The sequence below is a fragment of the Pan troglodytes genome, chromosome 4 (assembly GCF_028858775.2).
Source record: "Pan troglodytes isolate AG18354 chromosome 4, NHGRI_mPanTro3-v2.0_pri, whole genome shotgun sequence".
NCBI lineage: Eukaryota > Metazoa > Chordata > Mammalia > Primates > Hominidae > Pan > Pan troglodytes.
Genome location: NC_072402.2, coordinates 7394355 through 7418009, shown reverse-complemented (window position 1 = coordinate 7418009; position 23655 = coordinate 7394355). Strand labels below are relative to the sequence as shown.

The following is a 23655-nucleotide window of genomic DNA, read 5'->3' as shown; positions in this document are numbered from 1 at the left end:
TTGAGACAATCTTTAGGAAATAAATAAAGCTCACATCCCAGAAGCCATAAAACAAAAACAACCATTAAATCTGAGGTGTTTTTTTAAATGTATAGGAGCTGAATAAAAAAATACAAATGCAAAAAACAAATTGGAAAAAGTATGACATGTGTGACGAGAAAGGCTTCCCCAACACACACAGGCCTTGCACACAGCAGAGGAGGGCAGCCAGCAACCGGGCAGACAGCACACAGAGCCACACAGAGGAGAAGGCCCAGGGACACGCGCCTGGAGCTGGGCTCTCCACCACCTGTTCCATCACCTGTCCGTCAACGATTTTATCACCAACAGTAAGAATGGTATCTCACCTAACAGATGCTCAATCAAAATTTGTGGAATTCATAAATAGCAATGTGTTTAACCCCACTAATCATTAAAGAAATATAAATTTAAAAGCGTTAACACATGGTTTTATCAGATTGGCAAAGATTTTAAAAGGCTGTCACCAAAGGAATGAGGACATAAATACCCTTGAATACGCCAATGGGAATAAAACCGGGAAACCTCTAGCCCAGCCTTAGACTCTTCAATGCGGCAATCCTCACAACAAAACACAACCCACACGCATAGGAAAGGGTCGAGGGCAAGTCAAAAGCCAAGTGACTAACGTGTTTGCGTTGTGGGATGTGTTCAACAAGATAACAATAATAAACATTAATATCCACATAGGGAAAAAGTGGAGAAATACATGTCCAAATAAAAGGGGATTATGGCATCCATGGTTCTTCTATATTACATACTTCAGAGAAACAAATGGTTTAGGGTGGATATGTTATACTTCAGTAATCAGAAAAAGAAAAGATTTTCCTTAATTCTGCTTTATTATAGAATGTAAACAGTTAGTAAGACAAAAGTTAATTAGAAGCATTAAATAAGGATTTCTCAAAGTGTGATTATTAACTGGTTAGTATAAGAGAAACCTGCATCAAGAGCAAATGAACTGCCCGGGGCTCTCAGAGCCCCAACACAGCCCCCGTCACCAGCACGTCCCCGGGGCCTGCCCAGCTCTCAGCAGTGGAGATCAGGGTGCCCTTACCTGGCAGCAGGGGGTCCTCAATGCACAGCATCGACGGTCTGTACCCGCTGGTCATGGCTTTCATGATCTCCTCTTTGGCGATATAGGCACCTCCTTCTTTGATTCTAATACCGGTTTTCAAGTAATTAAAATTTCTCCCATAGAGTTCAAAAAATTCTACAAGAAGCATTCCAAGGTTTTCATCAGCTCTCCGGGCATCAATTCTTGGATGCAACTGTAAAAGCAATGCACCCACCATTTGTATGGATTCATGGCATGTTCTAAAGAAAATAGCATGCGACGAAGTCTGCTGTCCAGCAGCCTCTTCAAGGCAATACCAGTGAGTGGCACTCGCTCACTCACCAGCACCACGAGGAAGCCTGAACAGCAGCCTCTTCAATGAGGAGTGTTCAAAAGGAACACAACGGACTCATCTGAATTTTAGTGTAGTTTGATTTTTGAAATTGGTAATCCATACAGCAAACTTCCTGCAAACACAGATATCTGATTAACCAAATATGGGCAAATAAGTTGGACTATATTCTGCATAACTTAGTCACCTGGATGGTAGATGTAATTTCAGATTCTCATCATCCTAATTTCGTTATGCTGAAGCACAACCAACAGGGGTCAGTGTTAGACTGAATAGTATGGCAGTATCACATAAAACCGGAAAAGTGAAAGGATTGATTTTAGCTGTGTAAAGGTCATTAGCATTATATCACAATATTTATAGCAAGCTTCCATCCTGCTTGTCACACAGATGAGCACCACTCTCAGTTCAGTGCCATATCGTCTTCAAAAGCAGGCACTGGGCTTGTTCGGAAGTAAACCACTGTCCACCACACCTCCTGAGGGTCATAATTCTCAGCTGTCCAGACCTGCATTGCCCACATGTCTATTTAAATGAATTAAAACAAATTAATTAAAAATCCAGCTTGTTGCTCTCACCAGCCACACTGCAATACTCAGTAGCCACGTGTGGCGCCCAGCCCCTTGCCGGACCATGCAGAAGTGGCCATCACCATCACAGAATTCTATCGGACAGTGCCAACTCGAAAGGGATGGACAAGGGCACATGAGAGAAAGCCCTGAGAGAAGCACAGTGCTTGAAACTATTTATAACACAGAGTGCCAGGAGGAGCTGCAGCTAGAAAGCATACAAATGTTTTTAGGGTTCAGAAGAATTCCGGAGTTCTCTGCATATTTTCACCACACAAGAGGAGGATTCCGATTCTGGCCTGACCTTTATTCCCTTCCTTATTCCTTGTCTTTTAGCCAAAATCACATATCCAAGAGCCTGGCCGGTGCCAGGGTGGGCCTCCTCCCCTCACTTAGTCAAGAAACTCAGATGCTGCCACAGTCACACCGCTGAGGCAGGACAAGCTCTGGGCACTGGACAAGGCACAGGGATGTGGCAGTGAACACAGGAATCCCACTCATGCTGTGGTGGCCTCCTGTGGGGTCACAGGATCACTGAAAGGACCCCCTGAGGGGGTGGCAGGAGGCCCTGGACCCAGGCCTGGCACATGGCACATGCATGATCAAAGTATTAAGTAGCTGTTGTTACTACAAGGTCATGAAAATAGTGCAAGTCAGGAGTATACCAGTAAAGAACAGAGGCCCATGTTTAATTCAAACTAATGTCCAAAAACTATGGAAGAAAGGCTATATATAAGGGCCACATCTCAGAGGGCAAAGTGAAGACAGGACAGTGTGACTAGAACTGTAAAAAAACAGACATGGAATTCCATTTTCACTACTTTTAAAGCATCTTGGCAGAGACAGACCAAGGAAGCTGCGATCATCACAGGTAGTTACCCAGTGATTCTACTATCATAGCATTCATGACAGTGAGAACATTACCAAATCATGGACAGATTCGGTAATCTCAGCACAATCACAAAGACCAAATTAATGGTAAACACTGAGAAATACAGCCGTGCGGCTAAATTATATAGGCAAGATTTTGTAAAGGACAGAATTCTTCACTCAAGAAAATATAAACGGAATAATTACTGTTCCAATTAGAGATGATTTTATATGTTTAAAAAGTATAATTACAGTTTATCAATACATCACAGCATTTAACAATACTTTTTAAAACACGTAGGTTTTCTATTGATAGATTTTCCATGTTACTCAACAAAATAAGGACCACATATAATTTAAGACAAAATAATGATGTTTCATCAGTCTGAGAAAGCTCTCTTGTAAATCCTTTTCTCATATGTGGTACTCAACTTTATTCTGAGACAAATTTTTTTCAATATAAATCACAGACAAGCACCAAGAAATGTTTATTGTTTACCATGAAATGGACATTTCTGAATACAGAGAATTTCCTGAGCTTGGACTGATGTGCACTGGACTCACAGAACCAGATGGGCACCCCTGCACCAACAGTTACACTCAGTACAAAATGAGCATCCAGAAAGGTGCATTGATCAAGAGGGTTTGATTGTAAGAATCAGAAATCAGCCTCTACCAAATTCAAACAATACAGTAAAAGGAGAGCAAAGGCTGCTGGAACCCACTAGGCAAGTGGTTGGAAGAGTCTACTCTTACACATGTCTCAACAGAAACAGTCTCAAGAAAGCATACATACCTGTAGAAAGCTAATGGCCATTAAAATTAGGCTGTATGAGCTAATTCCACCTGTAAAAACTTCATTCAGGTCCCTCTGCAGAAGGAACTGTTTCAATACTAAAATCAAGTAAGGCAGCAATGAATATTTCTGTAAATTCCAAAAGAAAAAGATTTACTGAGTAATTACCATACTTTCAAAGAGATTTCACATAGCAAATCACACAAGACAGAAAGGAAAGTTTCCTCGATCCTCTTGCCCATCTGAAGGCTCTCAGCCATTAAGTCTCAAACTTTGGTTGGGGGACGCTAAGAATTAATTTCCTGAGGGGCTTGTGAAAATCGAGACTGTGGAGCTCTCCCTGGGTTACGACTCAGCAGGGGTGCACCCCTACCATGAAGAGTCCACAGGCACAAAGGAAGTCAGGAAGAGACCAGCGCGTTCGCTGGAGTATTTATGTGCTTGCTACACAGGCCATGAGGACAGTGGGGGCCTCCGGAGCAGGAGAGCAGAGTGAGGCTGGCAAGGAAGGCAGAGCGGCAGGAGATGGTGGGAGGGAGGGAAAGCCTGGCTGCTGCTGTTCGTGTTGCGCTGGGGGCAGACATGCTCCCTCAGACCAGATGACAAGGGGGAAGGGGGAACCTGAAGGGCAAGGCCCTTGAAAATGGAACAAGACGGGACCAGATTGCAGGGGTGGATTTGCCCCTGCTAAGGATTGCAACGGCCTCTACTGCAACAGGAGGTCACGACCACCCGGGGGTGTGTCTGCCCCTGCTAAGGACTGCACGGTCTCTACAGCAACAGGAGGTCACGACCACCCAGGGGTGTGTCTGCCCCTGCTAAGGACTGCATGGCCTCTACAGCAACAGGAGGTCATGACCACCCTGGGGTGCGTCTGCCCCTGCTAAGGACTGCACGGCCTCTACTGTAACAGGAGGTCATGACCACCCGTTTAAGACCAGGCACATGGTCAGAGTCCCAAACATGTCAGCTCAACCAAGTCTCTCTGCCCATCCTCAGGCACTGAGACCACCCAAAGTGAGTATATTTAAGGCACCTCATGATTTATCAACTTCTACCTGGGTAAAACCTGCGAATGAGGCACACTGAGCTAGAAGCAAAGTCTGTCTGTAATAACTAGAAAGAACATTTTAACAAAGCTCTCTAAAATAATTGTCAACTTTATAAAATGGTTACTCAGGAAAAGCAAATTTTAAAAACAGCTATGTAATTTCAAAGTATCTCTAGAAATAATATTGTAGGAGAAATAATGTAAGTGTAGTCTGTGTTACAAAAGACTTGTGTGTGCAGCTGACAGCTGTAAACATCGTAGGATGCCACCAAGCACAAGCACTCCAGTCCTGCACTCTCGCCGCGCTGGGTCACCAAGCACAGTACCTTCATGTAATTCTTGATGAACTCCGCTGCCCGGACGCCCGTCTCCATGTTAAAGCTGATGTCAACTTTCACTTCAGTCTCCTGATCTGTGAGCTTTATTATTGGTACCTGTAAAGATTTCATTTTAAAAACTGCTTTAACATGCAGGACTCTCCACAGCCAGGCATCAAAATGCTGCCAGAGCTGTACAGAGGTTTGGTGTTTTTTCTTAGTAATGAAAGGGGGTCAGAGAACACTGTCAGCATCAGTAGTCCCTGAACCCAGGACGACTCCCAGGTCCCAGCCCGTCACAGCAGGACCCACATTCTGCCCAGCCCCTGCAGCCCTGGATCAGCACCGGAGGTGACCAAGCATCAAAGAGAAGTGAGGGGAGGGAGCCAACAGGGAACAGGAATTAGTCTCTGCCATGCCCACCCTATGTGCTGGGATGAGGAGAGGTGCTTGGCCCCCGACTTCTATTTGGCAGAATTTTTGAAATCATTTAATGTAACTTCAAAGCCATTTTTTAAATTGTATGTTATACTGATATTGTTTCTCTACTTTGGGTTTTCACTCTTTAAGACAACTTTACTAAAAAAATTTTTCCCCTAAAAAATTCAGCAAATAAAAGGCTATTTTAGAAATATTCTCACCAACAAGAACTGTCACCGAATGGCATTCAAAATCTGCCTGAGCAACTGTCCAGACCACACTCATGCCCCACCCTCCACCCCACCAGTAAAACTGCGTTCTTCCAGAAGAAAAGGCAATGTTTTGTTTCCTTCAGCCTTGAAGGATTAAAAAAGGAATTCCTTTAACCAAAACAATCAGTGTCTAACGAAAAGTTCAAATGCCAGTGATAGGCAACGTAGGGACAGTGCATTCAGTACACACCTATTCTGGGCTTTAATGTCTACACTTGAGGGCAAACAACCAAGGACTCAGCGTGTGAGGACAGGCCAGTGGGGCCAGAGTCACCTGGACACCACTGCGACCACCAGGCAGGGTAAGCCCTGAGGCCAGTATGTTCTTAAGAAGGCAGAGAAACAAAATACTTTCCCAAAGAACTCATCAGAAACTGCTTTGGAAGAAGCCAACACTCAATGGCTATGCCTCCCTGACACCCACAGTTTAGGAAGCAGCTTCCTTTCCATCTCATGGACTCCTTCCCACAATCACTCCTGGCACTCTCCTGCCCTACTCTTGCACACACTCACTCACTGCAGGAACCCCAAATCCTGGAGGTGAGGAGTTAACACTGTAACACAGTTTTGGGTTGTTGTTCCAAATAGACAAGATTTCACCTTAAACTCAGCCCTCGCCCTGGGTCTCTTGTGCCCATGACTGGCCGGCTGCACGGTGCTCCCCAGAAAGGAGCAGTGGCAGGCTCCAGGCTCTCCCTACAGTCTACACTGGCCCTCAGGTAACAGAGGAAAAGATACTTAGTAGCCAATATGCGACAGTAACGAGGTCACTTGGACTAAGCAGTTACTGTAACTGCTCAACCTACTGTGTGGCCTCAGGACAGCCGCGCCTTAGTTCCTCTACTCCAAAGGTGGTCGCCTGGTCAGGACTCCCACCCACCTCCCCGCTGCCCCTTGGCACACACAGAGGAGCAGCAGACAACAGCGGCCTGGACTACGCCGCTGACCCACCTTGGGCTAACGACCTCACCTCTCCGCATCTCAGTTTCCTCACCTGTAAAATGTGAACAGCAACAGCATCTGCTGATGAGAGTGGCTGGGAGAGCTAAGTGCAATAAGGCCCGTAAGCATTTGAGAAAGTGGCCGGCCAGGGCTTGTCTCGTGCTAATGAGAAGAGCCAACAGCCCCTTCTGGAAGCTGGGCCTGGAGGGAGCCTCTGGTGCTGCCTGCTCGCTCTGGTCCACATGACAGTGACATGAGCATGTGCACTTCGTTAACTCTCACCAAGAGGTGCACCTGGTACATGTGCACTTTTCAGTGCATATATCATGTTTTAAAACTTGCCCCCAGCCTCAATCAAAAGCACCTGACAATGAGAAACATGTGAATGCCCCCTCCCCTATCACCACACAGGCAGGAGGGAGCTCCTGCCTTAACTTACATTCTGCTAAACACTATAAGGATGTGAATCACACACAAGTTGACACACAAATTTAAAAATGAAATGCTAGCCGGTCGCACAGGTGAGCTAAGAACTGTCATACAACAGGCAAGTATCTCATAGTCCCTGGGGGGCTTATAATCTTGAACTGACATAAACCTTAGCAAGTACACACCAGAAACAGTCTCATCTTCAAACTTCCCCCAAACATAAGAGGCTTTTCATATATGTATATTTTTTGGAACCACGAAAGGAACAGCTAAGTTGTTCCTCTTTAACATAACATAGCAAATGGTAATCATAAAAACCATGGTTTAATCATTGAGCCACACTCTCCATAATGGGCAGCACCTGAATGTCAGTGTCCAGTTTCAGATGACTCTCCTTTCCTATTCATCCTAACACAAGTAGACACAATCATATATTTTCATTCCAAGAACAGTTTAATGGGCTCACAAATCCCAAAAATTCAGACTGTCACTAAACATGTTCTCAGTTGGTGATCACGACTATAAAACAAAAACATAAAACACATGTCTATACCAGAAGCAGATTAATCTTCAAAACTGTAGCCAATAACTGTGTAAAATACCACAAGCTCGTGACGCAGGTGTATCCTGTGACCACCTGGGATGTGACAAGGCTCCTGCCTGGTCAGAGGGGCCAAAGCCAGGCACTCACCGTAGCCTTGTCAAGGACTTTGATGGAACACGGCTCAGCCACGTTGTGCTTCCGCAGGGCTTGCTCCAGCAGCTGTAAAGGAGGACGCTCCCATTTCCCGAAGACCACCAGGTCTATGTCGCTGACAGAAGAAAACGCACGTCAGCCACTGCTCCCCTCGCCACAGCCTACACACTCGTGTGGGGAGGATAAGCACCATGGCACATGTGCCTGTGTCTCCCACAAAGGCCAAGACACAATCCCACTAGCCTATGGCCCCTAAGGAGGTGAAGTGCAGTTCATGAACTACAGCAAGTCCTCGCTGAACTTAAGGGAAGACTTCCATATTTGTAGCATAAGATGGAAAGCAAGAAGGTTAAATGATTCTCCCAACAGCACTAGGTATGTGAGGGGATTCAGATGAAAATGCCTGCCCCCAAACCAGGCTGAGGCCCCGCTCTCCCAGCACCTACTCCGGCACTGCCTACGCTGGATCACTCCTGCGGACCCAGAGATTCCTGGATACCCGAACCTGTTCAATTACCCACTGGCCCTGCTAACGTCAACCCCCAAATCCTGAGATTATAGCCTCTTTGACCTCCAAATGCTAACTAGCAGTGGGTTAATAGAAGGTAAACTTTTAATGAGACAGTGCACAGGAAATTTATCTGGCTATCAAGAATCCTTAATGAGAAAATACTAGTTTGTATTTTAGAATGCAAACTTGTTGGACATTTTCCTATCAGGTAAAAATACTTAGAAAATACTATTTAAAGAGAATTTTGCTTGAATCTTCATCAAAACGTAAATCAATTTTTCAAACACATGTACTAAAATATCAGCAGAATGTTTTCTATTGCGTTTACTTCCCACAGTCCTCCCACCTGTCTTCTTCATATTTCCAGCATGAAGCATTTTTGCACCCCAACAAATTAAGTGTGAGAGGCAAAATGCAAAGCAATGAATTCATCATAACACTAAATTAAATCTTTCTGCCAATTTCCCTCTGTAACCACAGTCTTTTCCTTTAGAGCTGGCATTTCTCGCCTTAGACTCAATTACAAAGAATCTATTTGTAGCCCTTAATATTGCATAGACACCATGCCAGCCCCCCACTAGCCCATGCCGTGCAGTCTGGTACTCACCTAGTTGGAAGATAAAGACCTGTACTAAAGCTGCCAAATATCTGTACCTGAAAGAAAGAGTGGTTGCCTTAAAATGTATACCACAAACCAAGCAGTCACACTACCATTATTTCTTACTAAAAGAAAGCCCTCGCTATACCCTTGGGTAAAAAATAAAACTACCTTGGAAACTGATGGAGGGGACCATATAACAATCAACCAGAAAATTCCCTTTAAGTTAAAGACATGCCCAAAAAAGGAATGTTTAAAAACTCAAAATTAAGAGGTGAAACAAGTTTTGTCCTCACCTTATAACCCTTCAAAGCTGAGGACTTTTCAGAGCTAGCTTCAAACCCTTCAACCTCTTCTTAAACCCACAGCTAAGGCACTGGGGCAGGGCTTTGTCCTAGGACTCTGAAGTTTAAAGCCAAAAATCTGTATCATTTTAAAAGAGGCGCAGAAAACTGGGTCACCCTTGCCCACCAAGAGCACACATGCCCCTCACAGCTGGGGCACGGCCAGCCCTGCTGGTCCACTGAGCCCAGCGAGCAGTAGGGAAGGCTGCTGAATAGAGCCGGCCAGGGGCAGGCTTCACGCCACCTGCACCAAGCATTCCAGAAGGCCCCACTCCACATGTCAAAAAACACTTGTTCCTTCACTGCAAGAGCGGTGTGTGATGAGGGAACACGTCCAAGTTTTACAAAAATGAGCACATTATATGCTACCATGTGTGGTGGTGGGGAAGCAGGGGTGGGTGACAGGGTGAAATTTCTAAATTGTAAGGTGAACTTAAGAGAAACAATCACACCATTCTCCCCCTTCCAAAAAAAAAACACCCAACAAATCCCTCAGCCGATGGTCTTCGCACTTGAGTGTGCGCCAGCATCACAAAGATGCGCAGGTGTCTAAGACAGCAGGTGCAGGTGCGCCGGGGGCCATGCATTCCAGGCGACGGAGGCCTTCTCAAAGCACACTTGGAGAACTGCTGCCTCGGGCCAACGAGAAAAGGTCTGTGTGGATCTAGCCGACACATCATCATCACAGGGTATTTAAATTTACTCGCACGTGACGTGCGACACAGAACTCCAAAGAACATACTCACATCAGCCGTCGGCCAAAGGTCTTTCACCACAGTTTCGATCCGTTTCACCACCTCTCTTCTCATAGCTGCTTCTTCAGGACAAGGGGACATGAAGTTATAAAAGTCAATTATTTCCTCATGTAGTCTAATGGACAAAAAAGAAAACATACTAGAGTTACAATGAAACGTCACCACACTTTCTGTTCTGTTCTTACATCAGGATGACACTCAAACATATTTCTGGCCACGAAATTCAGTTTCATTTATCCTCTGAAAGTATAAAATGAAAACTCTGTGCTCAACAAACTTACACAGTATGACTTAGCAACACTACACAAGTGAACTTTGTCAATACCAAGTATCAATAAATGTATAACTGGCCTTTAAAGACTTATCCAAAAAAATCATCTCAGTGACTTTATATTGAAAAAATGAGAGAATTCCATCCAGGAAGTGTGAAAGCAGCTTTCCAGTGAATGTGGCACAGTCAGGCACACTTCTGAGGCTGGGAACCAGCTCCAGCACAGGCCCCAAGGCCCCGTCGGCACCTCCCTGAGTGCCTCACGCTAAGGAGCATGGGAGGGACTGAGAATGGGCCAAGGTGTGGGGAAGGAACATGTGAACAGGAAAAAGATGTATGAGTCCTCAGGGGCCCGGCGGCCCAGGTCTGCCCAAGCTACCTGGTGACCATCCACTAAATCCTGGTTTCATCCGCCACAGTCTCAGCAGAGAGAAACAGGGTCCCTGGAGGCAGAAAAGCTGATCGAATTCAATACTCAAGTATTCTCTCCTTAAGAGGCCAACAAGGAGGTCAACACCCAAATGCCTGTGGGACAGGAGTAAGTAGGGCCTTTTTTTTTTTTTTTTTTTTTTTTATTTTTTTAAATTATACTTTATGAGATATCATCTCGCACCAGCATGGCCTCTCTCTCTTAACGAAGCTCTAAAGCAGTGTTTTCAAGCACCACGAGCAAGGCCTGGAAGACGCCTCATGCTGCCACCTCAAAGGTGCTGATCTCCTGTCACCCCATGCGCTCCAAGAGCTGAGGTCAGTCAGCCCTGTGGCCAGTGGCACCAGCCTATGTCATGAGTTAAGGCTGAGGCCTACACAGATGACTGCAGGAAAAGTGCTGTCGTCCTCTTTTCCTTTAAGGGATTAATTAAAGATGGGGAGAGGGGAAGGCAAATTATCCAATCCTAGGAATTATAACAAATCAAACTCACCTGCTTCCATTCTATGACTCCTAGGAATTATAACAAATCAAACTTGCCTGTTTCCATTCTAAGTTTCATTAATAAGGCAAACAGCAGAAGACAAAACAGGGCCAACGAACAGCTGGCAAAGTGGAAGCAAGTAGCACCTCTTAGAGGATCTGCCAGGGGTGAGTCCAAAAGGTGAGTGGCCCCGCATCAGCCTACAGTTTGGCTCTTGTGTAAGGTTAATTTCAACTGTCTCTCACCTAAAGTATTGCCACTTCCCACCCCGCCAAAACAGTCATTTGGAGTAAGCATTCCAAGCCGTCCACAGAGGGCTTAAGGCTAGGCTACAAGCACACACGAGACTCCAGTAGCAGCAAATAAATGCTGGGCACGCTTGCTCATGAAGCACCTGCAAATCAGGCCATGCCTGGAGCCTAATTTTATGTATCACATTTAATTTAAAAAAATATGTGGCCAGATGCGGTGGCTCACGCCTGTAATCCCAGCACTTTGGGAGGCTGAGGTGGATGGATCACAAGTTCAGGAGATCAAGACCATCCTGACTAAAACGATGAAACCCCGTCTCTGCTAAAAATAGAAAAAAATTAGCCAGGCGTGGTGGCACATGCTTGTAGTCCCAGCTACTGAGAAAACTGAGGCAGGAGAATCGCTTGAACCCAGGAGGCAGAGGCTGCAGTGGGCCGAGATTGCACCACTGTACTCCAGCCTGGGCAACAGAGCAAGACTCCGTCTCACCAAAAAAAAAAAAAAAAGTAAGAAAAAAACCTCACCCCAAGCATGGTCCCAATTCAGACAGCCACCAGTCCAGCTGTTAACAGAGCCCAACATTAAAATATTTTTTCCAAACTGATCAAACTACAAGAGCTTTGAAGTAGAGCTTCTATCTTTTCAACAATTACTGAGCACCAACTACATACTTTTCTACCAGCTCAGTAGGCCACTTTAAAGTCTGAGGTGTTACCTAAAATTTCCTACCACTTAGTAATGTAAGCAGGACTAGATATGCCACGTTAGCAGGTTAACATCCACCCCAGGGAAGAGCCACAAGCCAGCCTCTCTCCATCAGGAAGAACGTCTGGGTGGATCCCTTCACCTTCACCAGTCACTATCACTGTCACTGCAGAGAGCTAGGGACAGTCCTAGGCTATCCATGAGAACAGCACTGGGAAGTCTGCCCACCTAAACCACTACACCACGTGGCCTACTGTACCTCACAGGCCTGTTCTGAAGATAATAACAGGAGTAGAGAAATTTAGAGAGATTCTAACAAAGATGCAGGCTTGGAATTATTAAATAATTGGCCCAAAGTCATGGAAGAATGCCAAAGCTAGGATGCTAAAATTCTATCCACATCCCCCAGATTTAACTCATTAAAGCATACTGTAAACAGGGCATTCCAATTTGTCAAAATGGCACTCCACATTTCCACCTGCAGAGTAGAGTGTACTGTCAACTTTAAGTTCTACCTGAAGTAACAGCAACATCAAATAGCTTTCAGGACCTGTGCAGCCACATTTGCTACCCTCAGGGGCATCCCCTACTATCAAGAGATGCTCAACACTCCAGGAAAGGAAGAGCATGGATATAACACCTGCTGCAGTCTGCCTTAGACACACAAAATCAGTGTAACACAGCATCCGTTTTTGTCAAACGTCTGTTCCCTTGCACAGGGAGAAGAGGGGGTGGCCTGGTATTCCTCCCCTAAATCAGGAGAGATTAATGGCGAGGCATGGCCTGCCCATGCTCCTAGCAGAAGTGGTGCTCAGGGGAACACTGTCCTCCTGACCTTGGCATTGTGTCCAAACAATAAGCTGCACTAATAACCACACCTGTCTGAAATCTGTAATAAAATGCACCTAAAAGTGAGCAACTGCTGGAACAAATATTAGATAATAAGAGCCAGGAATAATTTTGTTTTGCCTTCTCAGAACAGAATGGAAACTGCCGGGGGCCCGGCCATCCATGCCTCTTGGATGAGGGAGTCAGACAAGAAGGCTCTGGCGAAGTGCCCCACTGGCCCTTCTTCAAGGAGAGCAGGGACCAGCAAGGTGCCGCACGACTCCAGGACTGCCCACGAGGCAGAGTGTGAGACTGGTGGCGGCCGTGGGACAGTGCCAACCATCATCATTACATCCTCTGGGCTGGCCTGAAAAGCCCCCAACCTGCCTTCTGCTTGGCTCTTTGTGAGGCCCTCAGAGGGCGAGGGTTGGGGGCCGGGCAGCAAGGCGGAACACTGACCAAACTGAGAAAAAGTGCGCAGTAAGAGTAGCCCAACAAAACCCACGTGAGGGCACCACCCAGCCGTGCCCACCCAGCGGCCTCCCTGGCCCCTCGGCCTCCCTGCAACCGCATGACTCTGGAGGCCATCTGTGGATGGACGCAACGGCGCACTGCTCCATCTCCGGTGCCCAGAACAGCGCTTGCCTGTGCATGGAATCAATCAATCAAGTTTTGCTAAGATATTTTGCTGACCTTGTCATTGCTGATGTACACTCTCTATGACATCTAAAATTAACATTCTGAAAATATTTTACCTCTGCAATGAATAATTTGATTTGTTAGCAGAAACCATTTAAATCGCCAACTATCCCTTTAAAAATGTAAACATTTTTACATTTTTTGGATCATCTCATTCAATACTAACACTGCCAGGACTTTTCACTGCCTTAGGAAGCTGTGCACATACCTTCACAGATAAGCCCTGCCGACCACAGGCCACGCCGCCAGCGCCAACTACAACATACCTCCTTTACTCATCTATGACTTCAAATACTGAATATGCCCACTGGTTCAATTCTCCAAAAGTCTGCCACAGAAGTACATCAATGAAAAGTTTTAATCATTTCTCCTCAACAAAATGGAAATAAGTTTAGTCTTATGGTCTCACATACCAAACCTCCAGGGAATTTACAGCTGGCAGGACGTCTGCATAAAAACCACACTAAAGTCTCCTATCCATAGACCAGTCATCAATATCTTTTAAAGCTCAATTTCAGTTCTGCTCACTAGTGTTGTCTCCAAATCAAAGAAATTTCTATGCATCGATCATAATAGAATAAATCCCTCTACAGTGGATCACAAAGGTGGCATCTCAGAACCAGCAGGACACAGTGACAGCCCTAGGCAGCCCTGGGGCCCTGCTGCCCCCCAGGCATGCCATCATTCCCCTCCCCATGAGAAAGGCTGGCGGCACGCCGGGAAGCAGTGCCAGCCAAGAGGCGGCCTGACCATCCTCCCCTGCAGCCTCAGGCGGCCAGTGAGACCTGGGAAGTGCCTGGGAGGGCTTTCCCAGGAGGCTTCTTAGGGAGGAGTTGGCACACAGCCCTCTGGCCTCACCCCCTACTCCTGACACATTAGGCTGGCACTCTCCAGCTTGGGGCTGTGAGTGGCCCAGGAAACTCCTATATGATACACATCTCATTCTCAGCTAAGGAGCTAAACGGACAAACTGAGGTGGGGCCAAAGGACACAACGCCAGGAACACTGCCCCCAGAACCGGAAGTAGAACTTCCAACTGCTCCATGGTGACTTCTAGCCTCGTCTTAGATTCTGTCACCATTTTGAGTTGGCTGTGGTGTAGAAAAGAAGTTTCATTCTATAAATGAAGCAAGCCTCTGATGCTTGTCTCCGCGAAGTGAAATCCTGGGACATTAGCAAGGCTCCAGCCCCACACAGAGCAGGGGCAGCTTCCCGATCCATTGCCACGGAGCAAACTCTTAATGATTCATTTCCTAGTTATCTTAAGAAAAAAGGAAATGGTGACAGCAGAGGTTTTTTTTAGTGAATTTTTATTTTAGTCAGGAAACTACTCGAAAACAGAATTCTGAAGCATTATTTCCTAGTGTGCTTTACTAAAAATTAGAGAATTAAAGTTCATTGAAAAACAACAAAAGATCACTCTCGTTTACAATCACTACCTTGGCAAGAGTCCAAACCCATCGAAAGGTAATGACTGACTTCTCAATTTAGTAAATTCCCGATTTTCTGCTTTTAGTACTGAAAAGCAAGATCAGCAATGTTTTTGTATTTTAGTATCTGGTATATGCTTGCTGTATGTATTTATGAGACCCAACTTACTGAGCTATTTTAAGAGCAAAAGAAGGATCCTACAGTTAGAGAACAAAACTATATTATTCCATAGCTAATAAAGCTATTGATGACAACAGGTGACCCATTTAGGGGACGATTTTCAGCTTTAGAAGCTGAGCTAATGGGATTAACTGGTTTTCAAGTTTGTACAAATTTGAATTAAAGCCAAAGCCAGGGAGGACTGGCTGGTTTTGAAGCTGGGGCCAAAGAGGTGAAGCAACCCCACCCGTGCACCGCCTCACCCAGGCGGGCGCTTCGTATCCCTCCCAGGGCAGAGCTGGCTCCTCCCCCATCTCAGCCCCAAGGCTCTGCCCTGCCTTCCCCAAAAGGCACAATTTCTAAGTTGTTCAAAGGTGACTTCTTTGTAGTCAACCCAAGGACAGGCAGCTGCACTGCAGTAGGTAAAGGGCAAAGGAACTAAAGGGCAAAAAAGGCAAAGGTCATAGCCCTGAAGCCAGGACAGCGTATGTAAAATAAAACACTTTAGAAAGAACAGTGGGGCTGGAAGAAGCACACCAAACACTTCATAACGCAGGTCTCTGGGTGGGGAACATACAGGAACATACTATGGGCTTGTCTAGGACATTCTCCTAGACTTTAAATCCAGTAGCTTCTTTTAAGCAAAGTGATGGTCAAAGGTCAGATTTCACTGGATGTTTAAGGGAAAGGAAACGTCACGAAAATGAACATGCCCTCCTCCTCCAATCTGGTTACAAGAAGTTTCAAGCCAGGAGTTTTGGCCCAGGCCTGCAGTCCAGCTAGTCAGGAGGCTAATGTGGGAGGATAGGCTGACAGCCCAGGATTCGAAGCTACAGTGAGTGGTAATTACACCACTGCACTCTAGTCTGGGCAACAGTGCAAGACCCCATCTCAAAAAAAAAAAAAGTTTCAGCACCTTAAACCCACTGAATATGAGGAGCTGCACTCTGAAGAACAGGTGCTTCCAGTCTTCCCAACTCACTGAAATTTCCCAACTCTCAACACTCAGGTCTACAGTTCTGTCCATGTTAATTATGTGCCTCAGTTTACCTTTAACACCCCGTTAATCTCATCAATCCTGAATGCTAGGGAAAAAGTGATTTTACAAACTGCATGTGAGTTCAGTTCCCAGTCTTTTCCATTACAACGTAAAATGCGACAGAAAATACTGGAAACTCATTAACTGTGAATTTATTCTCTTCCTCTCCTCCTCCAACTCTTCCTTCAAAACCCTTAAAACTAGTGGTTTCTCAGAAATCAAAGTTCCCTCACTTCAGCTCCACAATGTTCACTATACATTTTTGCCCAAAAAAAACAATACCTTAGTGAAAATATTTGGAGTTAACCCTGCAATTTTGTAGATTTTATAACATGCTTTGATACGATTACACCAAAACAACAACTGATTCAGACACTACTACGTCGCACTGATAGGGTCTGGATTAATATTTAACTTTAACTAGGAAGAGTGGGTTGTAAGCAAATCACAAGTAAAGCATAATGAGGGAATGACTGCATTGCTTCTATTTTGAGGGATCAATGATCCTCTTTAAAGCATCCATTTACTGATACAGTTAATAAGCTAATTATAAATCATTTTTATTTATTTTTGATTATGTTACAAGGCAACTAATACCTGCACAAATTAGAAAACCCAGAAGCAGGACTTCAAGGCTTTTTTTTTTTTTTTTTAAATTAAGGCTCGAAAGAAGGAAAAGGACTGAAACTATAAATGAAACCCTTGATGTTTCTAGGGCTGCCAGTCAGCTGCTTTTAGTGCCTGCCTCAGTTCCGCCCACTCTGGGCAGGGAGGGACCTATCGATGTGCCTATCTTTCTACACAGGGGCTGTGAACGAAGCTGCAGGCTCACGTGTAAGGGGAAGGCCAGCCAAGGACCCAGGAGAGTCTGCTGCATAGGAAAGGGGCACCTGACAGCTACCGACAGAGGAGGAGGGCGCACTCCCCTGGAGGAGGAGCAGGAGCTGTGAGCCTCCTGAGACAGCCAATGCTAACTCGGTTAAAAAGGTTAAGACCGACTAACATTCACAAAACACTCAAGGCATAAGGGCTCTGCAGCTTAGGAATCAATGTGGAACTCAGATCTACATGAATTCCACTCAGCAAACGTAAGCCTTTTTTCCCCTTCCCTCCCACATCTCTCCTGGGATGAGCCACATAGGATCCTGGAGCAGGTGATGCCCCAGGGCCAGTCAGAACCTCACCGGAGGGTGAGCAGAGGTGCCTTTGTGGGTGCTGGGGGGTGCAACACTTTCACCCTGGTAAAGCAAACCCAAGCACACTGCAAATGCTGCAAATGCCATGCAAAGGTCCTGGGGCCACTCTGGGGGGGGGGGGCGCGGAGAAACAACATAATCTTCTCTTCCCCTCAGAATGGAAAGTAAGAAAGGGCTTAGGTACCAGAAGCCTGTAATAATTAAGCTACAGAAAAAATACTTAACTTGGGAATCTGCATTGGTTCTAAGCCCACTGCTAAAGAAGAAAATGAGGCACCAGACCAGGATGAAGCCCTGCCATCTCACAAACTGAGTGGGCAGATACTCCAGCAGTGGGGCCAGAACTACTCAGAACCACCCCACACCACAGGTACCACCCGGAGCAAACCCAGGGGAGGCACCCCACCTGCTTAACATGTCCTCAACCCAGCTCAGCACACACACAAAAAAAACCACCAAGGGGTTCAGTCTCCTAATACTGGAGTCTTAAACAACCCACAGTGCAATCAAGGGCCCACAGACTCTGAAAGAGATTAAGGAGAGGCCAAGAAGGCACTTCCTGAGCCACATCTGCTGGCTCCGATCCACCTGCCACCCAGCCTGGCAGTGCAGCCACAGCACAACTGCTGACTACTGCAGGGCAGCTCTGGGTGCTCCGAGGGAACCCTGCCTGCTGTGAAACTGCGTGACTGCGCCTGGAAGCTAGTCCAAGCCTTGCTTGCTAGCTCAAGCAGCTGATCACTTTTGAAATGAAAACAGCTACACTTTCTGTTGTCTTTCCAGATATCCTTACACTGGATGAAAGATAAGTGAGCATCATCTTTTGGGGCAACAATACAGAATAAAAGCCAAGAGGCTAAAAACATTAATATCCTGGGACACTACACAATATCCACATTACTAACATTCGCACTAGATCCTCCCAAATAATAGTCTTTGAGGCAAATATTACTATTTTCATTTTATAGATGACAAAACTAAGTATTCATTAGACATATGGTAACTGGCCCAAGACCATACACAACCAGGACTGAAGTCTTCATCTTGGAGTCTGAGCCACTGAGCTGGAAGCCACACTCAGGAAGGAACCCAACACAGAAACAGGCCAGTCCTCTCCTAAAGAGTGAAAAGATGTAAATATAACTCCAGTTATTCAGAAAATTGTGTACATCTATCTATACAATATTTTAAAGTTGTTTAAAAGAGCTTTTTAAGGACAGGAGGAAATGCTCACCTAGCGTTTTTTTAAATACGAAATGATACATTTGCTACATATTTAAAGCACCATTAAAAGTGACAAGAAATATGCTCAAATGTTAACAATGGAAAAATTATAGGTAGTTTCTGAATTTTCCAAATTTTCTTCAATAAGTCATCATTGCTTTTATAATCCTAATAAAGGAAATGTAATAATTTCAGTTTTACTAATTCATACTGCAAGGGTCAAAGAGTAGACATCACTGTGCCCGTCTTAAGTCTTCTGTAAGAATCTGGTATCCCCCAGCCTTTACACTAAAGTCACACCAGCAGGGGCTCCCTCCGGGCTCTGCCGCCCAGCACCACAGGCCCTCATGCTGCTGACCCTGTGTCAGCTCCTAGCCCCGCATGGCTAAAAGGCCCCTTCGGCCATGAAGTTCTGGGTCTGGTTTAGAAAGTTATCCCATACCCTAGACTGCAGCAGTACACGTCCCTGCCCTGCCAAAGGCAAGGCCCCTGAAAAAGCTATCCTACAAGTCCGAAAACCCTCCAGATGAGCTTTGTGAGGAAGGTGTTCTCCCAAGTGCCCCAACCACACCAGTAAGGCCAACCAGGCTCTCTCCATCATGCCAGCTCTCAGAGGCACCGCTGCCAGGGGGCTGTGCTGAGTGGGATTCTGAGGCTACATTACATAGCCTTAGTAGAAAAAACTGTTCCTATTCATTGGTGATGAATACTCATTAGCTGACATTCACCATCTGCCTGCTGTGACCAGACACTCACTGTATGACACGCTTCACTGAGTCTGATGAAACCACCGTCACCCCATTCTACAGACGGCTCAGAGGCAAAGCACCTGCCTACACCTCACAGGCGCCGTGAGACCCCAGGCAGCAGCTGCAGCTCTGCAGCCCCTGCCCTCCGTACAGTCAACCCCTTGAGGCCCCCGCCAAGATGACAGAAAACAACTATTCGAGAAAAGACTATACAAAAGGCTGGAAATCACCAATTACACAAAGTAAGTATGAGTGAGCGAGAGAGAGGGAGACAGAGAAAAGAACTCACTGGATCCAAAGATGTCAGCCAATATTAAAGCACAGCAAGCAGATGGGATTCGTGGTCTGCAGTTATTTACCGTGAGCCCCTGCGCAGCGCACCCTGGCTGATCCAGACAGTAGAGCTGTGGGCAGGATGATGAGATGTGGTCCCTCCTCTCACTGAGTTTATATGGGAGGGACAGGGGGCATGATGGGGAAGATAAGTAGCCAAAATAAACCAAAAAGTTGCTATGCAGAAATTTAAACTGGTAACCATGGCTGTGAACTTTAGGTTGGTCAGGGAGAGCCTCCCTGATACCAAGTGGCTGGTACTGAGGCTGAGATGGGAAAGGTAACGAGCAGCCAGTTACGGAAAGACAAGGGGACAGCACTCTGGCACAATGGACAGCAGGACGGGGCCCCCAGGTGGGATGGACTAAGAGGGCACCAAAGGCACCAGCACAGCCCAAGCAGCAGAGTCTAAGACCAGGCCTGAGTGTAACCGTCCCCATGGGCCAGCTACAGAGCAGAGTCCGAAGCCTGGAGGAGATTCAAGATGGACCTAAAGGACCAAGCCCTCAGAAGGTCAGGATGCAGAGCCCAGGTGCCAGCAAAGGCCCCACTGCCCCCTGCTGAGACGCCAGGCCCTCGGCCTGCATGCAGCCTGGAAGGGGAGAAGGTCCCAGGGGCAAGGTGGGAGGGGTTTTGGTGAGCAACATTAGGAAGGGCTTGGGTGAGCGACATCCATGGCATGCCAGCTGTGTGAGGGCAACACAGTGGAAAAGGGAAGGGAAGAGGGAGCCCAGCACGGAAGAGCACAGGAGCCAGGGATCAGAAAGGAAGCCCAGGATGCCCTGCTCCACAGAAACACCGAGTAAGGACACATCAAGAAAGCACAGGGTGGACGGCGACAAGGAGTGGAACAAGAGCGAAGAAGCAACTGCACTAGGGTGGTGAGCTGGGGACCAAGGTAGGCAGAGCCCATGTACTAAGAGAGCTAAGGTCTCTGGGAGGCTGGGCCAAGCAAGACAGACACTCCCACCCACAGGAAGATGGGACCGGTAACAAAGTACCCAAGACTCAAGAGAAACCCCCCCGCCACGCTAAGGCCGACCTCAGTCTATATCCGGATCCTCAAGCAAGCAACTGAGACAGCAGTTGGGCGCAGGAGGGAGGGCGCTGAGGACAGCTGGGCAATCAAAGGCAACCGCCCATCCCTGGGGACTGGGTCTCACCTCTGATTCCACACAACCCTCCAAGCCAGAGAGGACAGGCAACACACGTGGGTTCTGAAGCAAGGAGGGGCCCAGTCACCTGAGACCCAGGCACATGGCAGATTCAAGGAGTGTGCTCCCAATCAGCTATTTGGGACCCTGACCATTCAACACACACGACAAAAAGGCACCAACAGTGGCTCCTATCTGCAAACGCGGTAGAGGACAGTGGATGCCAGGTCAAGGTGGCGCGGCACAAGTCACAGACAGAGGACACTGTAGGATGCCCTGCAGGACCACAGGACTGAGCTGACCAGAGGCAACGCAGGGGGTGTCGCCTCAAAGAAACTCACCAGAAGCATGAACCACATTAGGAACTTAGAAATCTCAGGCAGCAGTCCCGGGAAGCCTCCTGGTGATGAGCATGAGGTCTGTGGAATATGCTGCAAATCGTGGTTTCCCAGGCAGAGACGAGACTGCAGACCCTTCAGGAGCCTGAAGTGCCTGAGGTCAGATCGCGTCCCAAGTACAACACAGGGACGCAGCTCCCCCTACATGGTGCTGTCATGAGGACTTAATAAATCCACACTGGCAAGTGCTTAGCACAGGGCCTGGCCCTCGGTAAGGGCTCGGTGCAACAGTGGTCATAACTACAAACAAACTACAGAGGTTGAAAATTCATGGACACAGAAACACCACCACTGGGCAGCAGAGGAGGGAGAAACAAAGGCTGAGCCTCCAACCTACACAGCCCAAGCAAACCAAGACTTCATCAAAGCTTTTACTCTGACGTTGCTGCACTTAGCCACTTAAGGTTTTCATCATGTTTTATGCTCTTAGTCTCAGCAGTATCTCTTAGAAACTAGTATTTCCAACTGAAGTTGGACACCTTTCCCTTGCAAGCAAAATTAATAATTTGGCAAATTTATGTAAAGATAAGACTTCTAATAAAAGTATTTCTACTGACCAATCCATGTGTCCATCTACACGAGCCTAGAGAGAGAGGTCCTACAGTGGCAGCCACCTGCTTGTGCTTCTGGGTGGTGGGATTGAGTGACTTTAGAGCTTTCTGATTTAAAAAACAAACCACGGATCAGTTTTACAAAAACAATGTCATTATGTTTTAGTTAGTTAGCACGAAGCACTCTTAGAAACAACCTCTAGCTTTGAAGCAATCAGCAAATGGCAGTGTAAGATGGCACACACAGCAGGTGGTCCCCAGCCTCACAAAGCAGCCTCTCTACAACTGGTGATGACAGCACCAGGTCCTCCTGTTTGGTTGACAGAAGTCACCCTCAGAATCCTCTTGGGAAAATCAGGGCACTAGCTGTCCATCTCTGGAGTCTCTGAATCATGTGGAGACTGGGCAGGCCCTCAGACAGCATCGGCATCTCTCCTGAGAAGACAGACATCACTTCTCTGGAACTCAGCATAATTGTTTTCTTTTTTTTTTTCTTTTTTTGAGACGGAGTCTCGCTCTGTCACGCAGGCTGGAGTGCAGTAGTGTGATCTCGGCTCACTGCAACCTCCGCCTCCTGGGTTCAAGAGATTCTCCTGCCTCAGCCTCCCAAGTAGCTGGGACTACAGGGTGCGTGCCATCACGCCCGGATAATTTTTTGTATTTTTAGTAGAGACGGGGTTTCACTGTGTTAGCCAGGATGGTCTCGATCTCCTGAACTTGTGATCCGCCCTCCTTGGCCTCCCAAAGTGCTGGGATTACAGGCATGAGCCATTGCACCCAGCCTGTTTTCCTCTTTATTAGCTTACCTCTTTGGACAATTCTCGCTTTGCTCTACATTTCCAGTGGCTAAAGAGACAGGCTACGGAATGAGACTACCTGGACTCCAATGCCTGCTTTACACCTACCAGCTGTGTGACCCCAGGCCAGCTGTGCCGAGAACAGCCTCTCCGAGGAGGGTGGCAGGAGACACTGTATAAAGGGTGAGGGCTCAGTCAGGCCAGTGGTGATTACTACTGTGGCTAGGACTGTACACCACTCACCTGATGGCAGCAGAGGAAAAGCTGAGGTCCCCACCTATTAAGGGAGGCTCTGTGAACAGCAAGTCATCTTCCCCAACCATAGGCCTTGTTATTTTATTCTAACACCAATCCTAAAACGCCCTTTTTACTCAACGAGTCTGCAAGCTTCAGTTCATTCCATGCTTTCATCTCCCTGAATAGTTCCCATAGATTCCTACCCTTTAGAGTGTGGTCTCGGTGCTCTATCCTTCCACCTGTCACACTCGTCCTTCAGCATGAACATCAGTCTCTTGTGAGTCAGAACCACAAACTCTAGATAGATTCACCTTTTGCTTTCTTCCATGAGGTAACTCATAATGACACTTTAGAATTTCTTTGCATTTCACAGGACATGCAAGGTATCCTTTTCTATATTTTTGGCCATCATTTCATCGTTGTCCTTCCATTTTTTAATAATGTTTTACATAAGTTTAGAGATGATGCCTATAACCAAAATACACTTTACTGTGTTGCATCACAGGCCCATCTCTGCCCATTCACAGAGGTCTTGCGTGGCTCTTCACTCCAACATACCAGTGCCCTCTCTGTGGGGGAGGTGGGAAGAAGCCCAGGCTTGCATACCATGCAGACCTGCATCTGGGCACCAGTGCCTTTATTTTCTAGTAGCGCCTTGGGCAAGACGCTTGAATCACTTAATGCTTAATTTTTCTCTCTTCAAAATGAGTTATAGTCCAG

General features: G+C 46.7%; 1 protein-coding gene across 5 annotated transcripts in view; it reads right to left on the bottom strand.

Moving 5' to 3' along the window:
• TENT4A (terminal nucleotidyltransferase 4A) overlaps window positions 1-23655 on the bottom strand; it is a 43353-nt gene that overhangs the window by 9532 nt on the left and 10166 nt on the right. For 3 of the 5 annotated variants that reach the window (XM_063811078.1, XM_063811076.1, XM_063811075.1), the window contains exons 2-8: window positions 18513-18608; window positions 9990-10113; window positions 8909-8955; window positions 7785-7905; window positions 5040-5147; window positions 3663-3791; window positions 1076-1289 (exon numbers count right to left, since the gene is read on the bottom strand). In XM_063811078.1, coding sequence (XP_063667148.1) covers window positions 1076-1289; window positions 3663-3791; window positions 5040-5147; window positions 7785-7905; window positions 8909-8955; window positions 9990-10113; window positions 18513-18608 — 839 coding nt within the window. The remainder of the gene's footprint in view (window positions 1-1075; window positions 1290-3662; window positions 3792-5039; window positions 5148-7784; window positions 7906-8908; window positions 8956-9989; window positions 10114-18512; window positions 18609-23655) is intronic. The other 2 variants (XM_003310622.7, XM_024356548.3) reach the window with 1 other exon arrangement.